This window comes from Xiphias gladius, chromosome 24 (genome assembly GCF_016859285.1).
Source record: "Xiphias gladius isolate SHS-SW01 ecotype Sanya breed wild chromosome 24, ASM1685928v1, whole genome shotgun sequence".
Taxonomy (NCBI): Eukaryota; Metazoa; Chordata; class Actinopteri; order Istiophoriformes; family Xiphiidae; genus Xiphias; species Xiphias gladius.
Genome location: NC_053423.1, coordinates 25,738,808 through 25,749,079, shown reverse-complemented (window position 1 = coordinate 25,749,079; position 10,272 = coordinate 25,738,808). Strand labels below are relative to the sequence as shown.

Genomic DNA, 10,272 nt, shown 5'->3' with positions numbered 1-10,272 from the left:
AAGGCCGACCAGGATGTGAATAATGACTGAACCGATGGACGTTAGGACACGTTAACCGGCTACACTGACTCACGGCTCTTCCTCGCGTTGATGGAACTGGTTCCGGCCTGAAAAACCTAAACGGTTCCCGTTTTAACTGAACCCTTGAACCTGATCCTGGTCTTATCCGAAAGGGAACTCTTATGTTTGCAATCAAATTACCAGAATTAACCTGCACGATGTTTCATTAAGTTTACAGAGAAATCAACAGAAGACGAGCTCTCTCACCTTTTTTTTTTTAAAACAAACATTACTACTAACATTTTTTTCAGTTTGTTGCTCGGTGTTTTTTTCCGTGACGTTAGAATTGTACGGTTTCGGTCCCTTAACAGTTTCGAACAGATGTAATCCCAAATAAACCCACCCCCCTGCCAGTCAGGATTCAGGCTTGTTAAGCAGTTAACGCTCGATCTCAAGTTTGAGACAAACTTCCCGCTTGCTAACTGGAACGTTTCTGACCCGAAGAGCTGACGAGGGAGCACCTGAACGCACCGCTCATTTCTGCCAGGTTTACTTCAAAGTGGGAGTCCTTTTTAGGAGGCGGAGCCTGAAGTGTGACACGGCGGCGGCGGTCTGAACATCACGAGGGGACGGGCAGTTTGAGGACGAGCCGCTCGGTCTCACATCAAACTAAAAACATCAACAGCTGCTGACTGGGGACAAAAAACAGGTCGCTGTTAACTCTGGAAAAAACAAAACAAAAAAACAAAAAACAAAACAAACACATCAGAACTAATAATTCCTCCCACCCGCCCCCTAATCTTCCCTGTAGAATCCCTACAATAAATCAAACACACACTGGGAATAATATAAATATGATCTCCTATGTGGACCTGAGCGACGGCAGGTCTGCATATGTGGGACTGTGAGACGGGGCAGAGACAGCAGAGTCAATGTGATCACTACTCATCCAGTTCAGAGAGTTTATCGGACTGAAACATGACGGGTGATGAAGATCCTGAACGGTTCAACGCGGCGGGTGGAGACGGAAACGTGGGGTCCGCGATTGGGGGGTGGACACGCTGGGGTCCTGAAGGGGGCGCTCTCCTCTCCCGTCAGAGTCCAGAGACTGATATGTTTGCAGAAAGAACCGGGTACTGATCCTGAACGACGGTTTGTTTTTAAAAAGGCGTGACTGAGATTTGATGTGGATGGTGGTTCGAAGCTCAGAAACAAAGGAAAAGCAAGCGACACGCTGGAGGCTCAGAAAAGCACGTTGTGAAGTTGTGAGGATGGAAAAGGTCCCGATGTCAGAGGCGAGGCTTCTGCCGAAGCTGGAGGTGAAACTCTACGTGTGCGCGCTCAGGACGGCTGCAGGCTTCGGTGGTTTGGAAGCTCCGCTGACAGACCTTTTCAGAAAGCTTTGGAGGTTTGGGACGACAGTTTCAGCTCGTAGAGAGCAAACTAAGCCCAGTGCAGACTACAAGATTTTCAGACCTCTGAGTATACAGTTCTAGTCCCAGGATACTGTCAAATCCACATGAGAAACCGCCGCTGCAGATGTGATGGATTCTGCTCTAAGCAGGTGGTGTTCGGAGCAGCACCGGTGGGATCCAGGCTGCGCTCGCAGACAACCTGTCCGGTCTGGCGCATTTCCTCTTTAGTTCGCTTCGTTCGGGCCAGCGTGAAAGCTCCAAGCGACCGGTCCGAGACCAGTGGATGAAGGAGGGTCTCGGTCCGGTTCAAAGTGGACTCTGGGGGTTTGTTTGTGGTATGAAAGCAAACAGACCAAACCCGGGATTTTATGACAGCAGATCCGTGATTTTAGCATCAGTTTAACACACAAACTGCTCAGCGACCTCCCGATCCGGAGAAGAGATGTTTAGCCCGTATTTGTACAAAAATCATTTGGTAACTATGGTAACGTGCATGTGCAGCACCACCTGAGTGCAGGGACCAATCAGAGATTGGAAAGATTAGTTAAAACGAGCTGTGTGTGTGTGTGTGTGTGTGTGTGTCTCAGATCGAAGAAATTTTTCTGGGACAAACAGATCGTGGAAAAAGTCTTGTAGTCTGGACTGGAGAAGCTCCTCGGTACATCTGAAGTTCCCTATAAAAAGTTTTCTGAGTGGGGACAGTGTCCGGTCCCTGAAGCTTGTAGAAATAAACCCCGGACTTGCTTGAAAAGGTCGTCAACAGCTTGAAACGAGCAGGAGAAGACGACGAAGAAGAGCCAGCTACGGAGACAAAAAACAGAAATCCGGTCCAGCGTGTTCTGGTTTTCACAGCCGTTCTCCAAAATCTCTGCTAACGAGGAGCCGATCCACATCAGGACTTCTCCGTTCATTTGCGCCATCCAGCCAACGTTTCGACGAGGAACGGAGTTCAGGATCAGAGTTCAGGATGCGGAGAAGAGACAGACTTACCCGACAGACAGAAGCTTTGTTCCGGAACCAGGTTTTAAAGGGAAACGTGTGGAGACTTCAGCTGAGAACCACCAGGTAAAGTTCTGATAAAATCTTCTTATATATTATCTAAAAATAAAGACGTGATATTCTATTGCAAACTGAAAGGAACTATCTCAGATCACACTGTTCCTGTTGCTGCTGTTGCTGTCCCTGTAGTTGCTGTGGTTGCAGTGGTTGTAGTCTGGCGGAGGTCGGGTCCGGAGGTGGACTGAGACGGACAGAAACGGGACAGGACGACACACAGACGACGGTCGGCCGGAGGACTAGTCGTCTTCGTCGTCGTCGTCTTCCTCGCCCTCATCTTCCACGTCTCTCTTCCTCTTCTGTCCCTGAACCCCCGCCTGGTCCTCTGCACAGAGAGAATCAACCAATCAGAGGAGGCTGTCAGGATCCTGACCAATCAGAACGCTTCCCTTAAAACCTCTGCATGTGTTACTTTACTCACAGAAAACCTGGTACAGGTGGTGATTTTAAAAAAAAAAAAAAAAAACATCCTGGAATTCACAAACGCCTTTAAGGGATGTGATGCCATTTGCTCCATTTCAAGGACTTAATTTGTAAACATAATTAACGACCCCCCCCTTATCGCGACCCATTCACATATACACTGAATAATGGATTAAGCTGCAGAGCAACACTGTGATTAATGGGATTTTCATATTAATCTGTATAACTCCAGGCCTGGGTTCGTAGTCGACACACTATTAAACAAAGTAAGCCTTTAAATCAATATGGCAGAGATGGTTCGTGGCAGATTTCATATTAATCATTGATATTCAAACGGAATCAGGACCAAAGCGGTGTTGTACACCAGGCACTGTTCTGTGCAGCTACTTCGTTTGCCAGTTACATGAACGAGGACAAACTGCTGCTGGGTCACGTCTGACAATAGTCGATAGTTGACAAAAGCTTTGATTTAGAGCCGAGACCGTTATTCAATGAATTTATCACTCAAGCAACAGAACATAGACGCTCTGTTTTCTACCACAGTGAAGCGAATCTTTTGTTTAGTCCGAAGCCCAGACGTTTGAAGACATCACCTTGGACTCTGGGAATAACGAGGGACATTATTCATCGCTTTCTGACGTCACAGGCTAATGCAGATTCATCAGTGATGAAAATGCGGCTCTAATGTTGAGAGCGTGTTTTTACGTGTATTATTAATAGGGTTGAGTAGTTTTCATCTTATTATAAGGATCATTTCAGACAGTAAGAGAGAACCGGGTGGGGGCTCTAGCGTGAAGAGTTTGGAGCAGAGTGCGTATCAACCAGACAACTGGCACTTACCTGTTCCCGCTTCTTAAGACGATAATGTGAGACACGACTGAAGCCGCAGCTACGATTCAAATCTGTGTGATTAACGGTCAAACACGCTGCACGGACGGAATTCGATCTGAACCCGAATCCCCTTCACGGGTCACTCACCTTCCTCCTCCTCCTCCTCTGCGTAGTCTTCCTCATCCTCGTCGTCCTCCTGAGACGAAGACAGACACCGAAGAAGGAAAAACACAGTTTAACAGCTGGAGGTTTACAAATTACAATAAAAGACAGGCTGCTCGTTTCTGACTGGACGACGCCAGCGAGGCTCTACGACTACTGATCGCGTCTACGTCGCCGTGACCAGGCTGATCTCCATCAGACCGACTCTGACAGCTCGTCGTTCTGAGTTGATTTTCTCAGAGATAAATGTTTTTAACGTCTTTGAATCTCTCTTCTTGTACTTAACATATAAATAGATATAAATGTAGAACGTGAATTTTAGAAAATAGCTCGTCCTGTTTTTGATGTTTACATTTTCCCTGCAAATAAAATTCGTTTTAAAAACCATAGATTTTACCTGTAACACAAATTGATAATGTACATTACAAAAACTATATAGTTTATTCTTTCATGTGTAAAAGTTCTTGACTGTCGTTTGACCGTTACAAGTTTCTGCCACTAAAAAAAAAAAATAATTTTTTTTCAGTATTTCCTCCTTATACAGAATAAAAACATTCTTTAAAATACTGAAAACTATTGCAACAATAGTTAACTTTTGTAATGAATTTTTCTAACATTTATTTTGAAATCTTTAAAATTCTATTTTGAAAAACCAAAACACTCCTTCAGAGTTTCTCGTCCTTCAACCCAAATTTTAATTTTTAATCCAAAAGGAGAAAACCCTCTTTTCCTTTCACCAGGATCTCGGACGCTCTCTGTTCCTTCTGATCAGGGTCATGTGTCAGAGGCGGCCATTTTGGTGCTGAACCTGGTCACACCTGAGGTCAACCCATCAAACCGGCTCAGCTCAGACCAGGCAGACAACTGGACTTCATTTAGATAAACCTCTGTCCTGAATCCGATCAGCATCCAACTTCAGGTCGTGGTTCACGTCTCGTGAACTTCTATCAGACAGACGCTTTATACCGACGGGTGTCTTACGTAGACCTGGATCTAGTGATAAAGACCAGGCCCGTTTCTGCTCTTTTTTGTCCACGAGATCTGAAAGGACAAGATTGTGAACTAGTCTCCCGTCTTATCTTACTGTAAAAAATCTGATGTTTGTTACTGTTCTCCGAAACTACGGTGGGGTCCCAGAGTCTGAGACCACTTCCCACTGGGTGCATGACCTTGACCTTTTACTGGACAGTCTCATAACTGGAAAATACTTCCTCTCCTGGAGGAAAAATCAATAAATAAGCACAGAGGCTGTGAAGGTAAACTGAGACTCTGGTTGTTTTTAGGAATTAAACAGGCTGCTGTTTAACACCTGACACGCCGTCCAGTTCCTGTCCTCTACCTGTGTGAGGACAGGTGTATCCTGGAAGGCGGCGCAGGCCTGTGTCTGAGCCGGCTGTGGATCGACCTGCAGGCCGAAGCCTGAGTTGCCCACCTGATCGCCCCGGTTCACCTGAAAGCTCAGCCCCACCTCTCCTCCCTCTGAGCCGTCCTCATCCTCCTCTTCATCGTCCTCCTCGTCGTAGTCGCCGGTCGGCCCCGCCCCGTCCTCGCCGTCCTCGTCTGTGAACACAGAGTCGACGTTCAGAGAGAGACGACTACAGAGACTCCACTAAACACTAAATTCAGTGTCCCCACCTTCGTCCTCGGCCTCGGAGTCAGGAGCCTCGTTGTCCTCCTGGTCGAAGCCGTCCAGGTAGGTGACTTGAGGCAGCAGCTCGAACACGCTCTCCCTGTAGTCCTCCAGAGACGTGATCTCGCAGTTGAACAGGTCCAGACTCTGCAGGCTCTTCAGGTTTTGCTGCAGCAGGAAACATCACGTTAGCATGGTAGCAGCTACAAACAGACCCGTGACACTGAGCGCGTGCGTGTGATCTGACCAGCGCCTCCACGTTGCTCAGCTCTTTGATCTTGTTCCCGCTCAGGTTGAGGTAGGTCAGGTTGGGACATTTCTCGGACAGAGTCTCCAGAGAGCCAGACAGGTTGTTGTCGCTCAGCTCCAACTGAGAAAACACAGAGAGAGGAAAATCGTCAGAAGCTCCAGGTTTCATCACCTACGTCAGATAATCCGCGACGGGCAACGACTGCCGCGGCAAACGCCTTTCTAGGAACACTTGATACGTCTCGAGATTAAACAACTAAAGGATGAAAGTAAGTACGATGAAAAGACCCAGCAGAGAGAATATGGACCACAATTATTTATTGTTACAATCACAGTTTTTCATTTTACAGCTCCTAAAGATATGATTAAATTAATGCCACCTGGACCTGGGTAAGTGGTAGACAATGGATGGATGGACGAACCTATTAAAAATGGAAGCTACAAAGTTTTTTGGCTCATGTGCCAGCTGAGCAGTTTTCATTCACGTGGGTGGCCGCCATCTTCGAGTCCAGTATCCGGTTCCTATATGACCACCCGGGTAGCGCCAATGGTAGCTGCGTCACTTGCATTGTGTTGCGGTTGTGGTGATGTTGTTGGGGGACACTGTGTTGTCCGATGTCTGTCTTAAATGTAACGTCTATTGTCTGTCGTATTTGTCAAGAGACAAGGTCCAAGACTGCTGCTGGTTACTTTTCAGACTTTTTAAAACCTTCTGAAGGCCCGGTTCTTTGAGAGATACCCGATGTGGAACATGTAGTAAATAAAGTAGCTAAATGCTACACACACACACAAAAACACAGAATACCTTCGGACACTCGGTTTGTGCACGTTACCTTGCGTAGTTTGGGCAGCGATGGCAGTTTAGCCAGCGAGTTCAGACCCACGTTGACCATGCTGAGGAACTCGAGCTCCGTGAACTCGTCCGTCAGACCTTCGACCTCGCCGTCGGCAGAGCGACTGTTGTCGACCACCAGCTCTGCGATCTGAGACGTGGACAGACCGGGGGGGTTAGAAAAATGCATTCAAAGTCCAGACTAAACCGGTGAAGCTGGATCAAGGCAACACGGCTCCGGTTCTGACACCACACTGAAGACTAACCTTATTTGAGTGTCTTTATTTTAATTACATTTTTAAATGTTAGTTTATTGATACGGTTTTAACTTTTTTTTAACTCCTGGGACCTACTTTGTACTGATGAAACATAAAGGACACTTCGGTGCACAGTCCTGTTTGTGTAGTGACAGTAAAGCTGACCTTGACCCAGAAGTGCTTTAACCTGTTGTTCCTCTCATGTCCACCAGATGCTGTAGGGAATGAAAACGCTCCTGCGTTGAAGCTAGAGCTGCAATCAATTAGTGGATCGACAGAAAATTGAGTGGAAGGTTCTCGGGTTTGATGATTCGCTGCTTTTCTTTGTCATGTGACAGGAAAGTGAATATGTTGGGTTTCTGGCTGTTGGTCAGACAAAACGAGCGAACTGACCAGTAACATTTTTCATCGTCTTTTAACCTTTTATAGACTCAACAACTAACCGATCAATTGACAACATAACTGGAGTAATGAAAGTCATCATTATTAGAGCTGCAACGATCATTCGGGTAATCGATCAATAAAAAAATCCAAATATTTACTGGCTCTGGCTTCTATAATGTGAGGATTTTCCTCGTCATATATGATAGTACCTGAACATTGTTGGGTTATGAACGGTTGGGTGAATAAACCAAGCTACTGACATAGATCACCTCGAACAGAGCGTTCTGACATTTTACAGACCTTACGAATAATTAGTCCAGGAGATAACTGTCAGATTAATCAATGATGAAAGTAGGGATGCAACTAATGATTGTTTCAATTAACAATTAATCTACAGGCTATTTTCCCCATCAACTGCTTAGTGTTTAAAAAGTGCCTCCAAACAACGAAAGAAGCCTGCCAGTTTGCCAGAGTCCGGGGTGACGGCTCCAATCGTCGTGTCCCAAACCCACAGATTCAGTTACCGTGACAGAAAACAGAGACGGGCCTTAAATCTGGACGTTTGGCCGCTTTACTCGAAAAACGACCGAAACGATTCATCGATTATCAAAACAGTTGCCGATCAACTAAATGATTGTTCGACTAATTGTTTCGGCTCTAGATGAAAGTGATTGTTAGCTGCGGCCCTAGTATGGACAGATAGAGACAGAGCAGGGGTATCTGGTCTGGGGTCCAGGTTTCTGGAGGACTTTGTTGGGGCCGGCGGTTGCTCTTATTTCCAACGCCTTACGTAAGAGCCCGTTTCAGTGTATCGGGGCTTCAGCCTGCAGGCCAACAGGCATCAATGAAGACCAACAGCTCCACCATTACAACCACCGTGTGTGTGTGTGTGCGTGCTGGGGGTTTAACCTACTATAATCTACATCCACAGTGTGTGTGTGTTGGGGAAGGAGGGGGGAGGCTCTACACACACCATCTGCCGGCATCCCCCCACTTCATAAAACACGACACCAGCAAGTTGTCTGCTGGGTGAGTTGGTAATTCTGTGTTGAAGTGAATTAAGTCTGGACCGTGACCACAGGAGTGTGTGTGTGTGTGTGTGTGTGTGTGTTATTTAACCGAAGCTGGTCGGTTGGCAGTCCGGTTATATAACGTAAGCACACGCACGGGCACGCGCACGGAGCTCTGCTTTATAAAAAGGGACGAAAGATTTCGAGTCGCACCGATTAAACCGGGCACGTTACTGCGTTTGCACCGTGTTTTAATCGACCCGGACCGACCGGCGGAACCAGGCGGAGCCTGCTCCGTCGCGCGGAGGTAAATGTATCAAAGTCTAATTAGCGTGTGGATCCGGCCGGTTACGTTCATCTGAATAGAAATCCACAGACGCGGTCCCCCGCACGGTTAAACCGACGACGGTAATCCGCGCCTTCCTTCGGTAACGCCATTTTGACTCGTAACGCCGCTGTTGTCCGAACACCTCCACTCCGCGTTACACGGTAATCACGTTACAACCACCACCCGCGCTGTAACGCAGCGTCTGTGGCTCGTTTCGACGCCGTTTAACAGCAATATTCGTCGATCCCAGTCCAACTCCCCCTCGACGCGACGGCTAATCCGCTTTCCGTAACGGTAAATCGGTAACGCGTTACTATCGAGCTCCGGCTCCTCACTCAAAATGTCTCTGCGACCGACCTCGGTGCGCCCCGCGTCCAGCACCGAGCGGGGTCGCACCAAAACCCCGATTAAAGCCTCGCAGTGGACGCTAAGTTTGGTCCTCAAGTCAATTTGACGCCGCGGAGCTCGATAAACTGTCGGTTTGCGCGGCATTTCCGTCGAACTTTAAGCCGCCGGCGACTTAAAATGTCCGCTCGCAGAGAGCAAAGTACCAGCCGACGTCGTCGTCGTCGAGGTCGATACGCAGTGCTCGTCCGGGACGAAAGCCCGCGGTGAGCTCGCCAAACGGCGCCCACTGGGAACCAAATGTCCGCATTTTTAGCAGAAGTCAGGCCCCGTCGGCGCGTCTCGGTCCCCGTTAAACCAGAGCCGCTCCGAGCGGCCGGAGGCTGATTAAAAGTTAAACTTGCACGTCGTTATCCGTGAAGGTGCTTCGGATGGACGAGGGACGTAATGAAACCGTGTGGCCATGTTAAACGTTCAGATGCGCCAGAACCCCTCGAGTTTAGGGCTATTAAACGCATTTTGCCGGAATAATTTGAGCCTGTCGGAGAGAAGGGGTTTCACGGGAGAGGAGAAGGAGGAGGAGGGGCGGGCGGGCGGCCGGTAGGAGCCGTGAGATGCTTCCACATCCATCTGGGATCGCCGTTCTCAGCCGAGGTGCGGGCGGCAGTTGGTCAAACTGAAACCCGATCGATTACGGGCTTATCGGATCGAGTGTCCCGCGGCAAAGTTTCCGTTCAGATTGCTATCGGTGGCGGACTCCATGTGATGAGCGAGGCGGAGCAGCCGGCCAGGCTCCGGTCGCACATCACCTCCCGGGCTATTTCAGGCAACGAAAATGTTATTCAAATCGAAGGGGCTCACCTCCGCCGGGTTCCTGCTCCGCAGCTCTAGGGTGATCCTCTTCTTCATGTCCATGTTGAAGTGTGCCGTGCGAGGCGATTAGAAAGCGTCGGTAAACACTTGAGAAAGTCCCGGGGATCGGAGCGGGGGCTGCTCTCCTCTGACGGCCACAGTTTCCCTACTGATCCTCCATGATACCTCCCGCCCTGCCCCCTCCGCCGCAGCCCCGCCCCCCGCCGCACGGGGTTGGCCGCGTGCCTCCGCGCCGCCGCTGATTGGACGCTGGGCACGTCGATCGGGACTGATCGGCCGTAATCCTCGATCTGGGCGGGAATATCCCAAAAGCCACTGGCAGCCTGACAAGGCCTCATGGGAGCTGTAGTTATTTAACGGTCCTCTCATTATCGGGGTGTTAATCTGAAAAACAATGTGCTCAGGGGCAGTTTCTCCTTGATTGACAGGTGTCCCGGCCTATTGTGTCCACCGTGCTCCCTCGCCCCACCTCAGCGA

At 48.7% G+C, this 10,272-nt stretch overlaps 1 protein-coding gene across 3 annotated transcripts; it reads right to left on the bottom strand.

The window, feature by feature from the left end:
* Positions 1 to 268: 268 nt before the first annotated feature.
* Positions 269 to 9,948, bottom strand: anp32e (acidic (leucine-rich) nuclear phosphoprotein 32 family, member E). Of its 3 annotated transcripts, none has more exons than XM_040122195.1 (7): positions 9,784 to 9,948; positions 6,600 to 6,749; positions 5,765 to 5,887; positions 5,523 to 5,685; positions 5,320 to 5,447; positions 3,873 to 3,921; positions 269 to 2,796 (listed from the first exon to the last, which is right to left on the bottom strand). In XM_040122195.1, exons 1-7 carry the CDS (start codon positions 9,835 to 9,837, stop codon positions 2,711 to 2,713), a joined length of 753 nt encoding a protein of 250 aa, XP_039978129.1. In that variant the 5' UTR covers positions 9,838 to 9,948; the 3' UTR covers positions 269 to 2,710. The 3 variants fall into 3 exon arrangements, with proteins under 3 accessions (XP_039978129.1, XP_039978130.1, XP_039978131.1); XM_040122196.1 differs by having other exon boundaries at positions 5,338 to 5,447; XM_040122197.1 differs by having other exon boundaries at positions 5,356 to 5,447.
* Positions 9,949 to 10,272: the final 324 nt, after the last annotated feature.

What these genes read in the sequence shown, in the direction of transcription:
- anp32e (XM_040122195.1), bottom strand. Translation starts at nt 9,837, where the DNA reads ATGGACATGAAGAAGAGGATCACCCTAGAGCTGCGGAGCAGGAACCCG. An exon ending in AGGTGAACCGGGGCGATCAG is followed by an intron (nt 3,922 to 5,319) that starts GTGGGCAACTCA and finishes TCTTCGTCTCAG; the next exon opens with GAGGACGACGAGGATGAGGA. An exon ending in AGAGGAGGAGGAGGAGGAAG is followed by an intron (nt 2,797 to 3,872) that starts GTGAGTGACCCG and finishes CTCTCTGTGCAG; the next exon opens with AGGACCAGGCGGGGGTTCAG.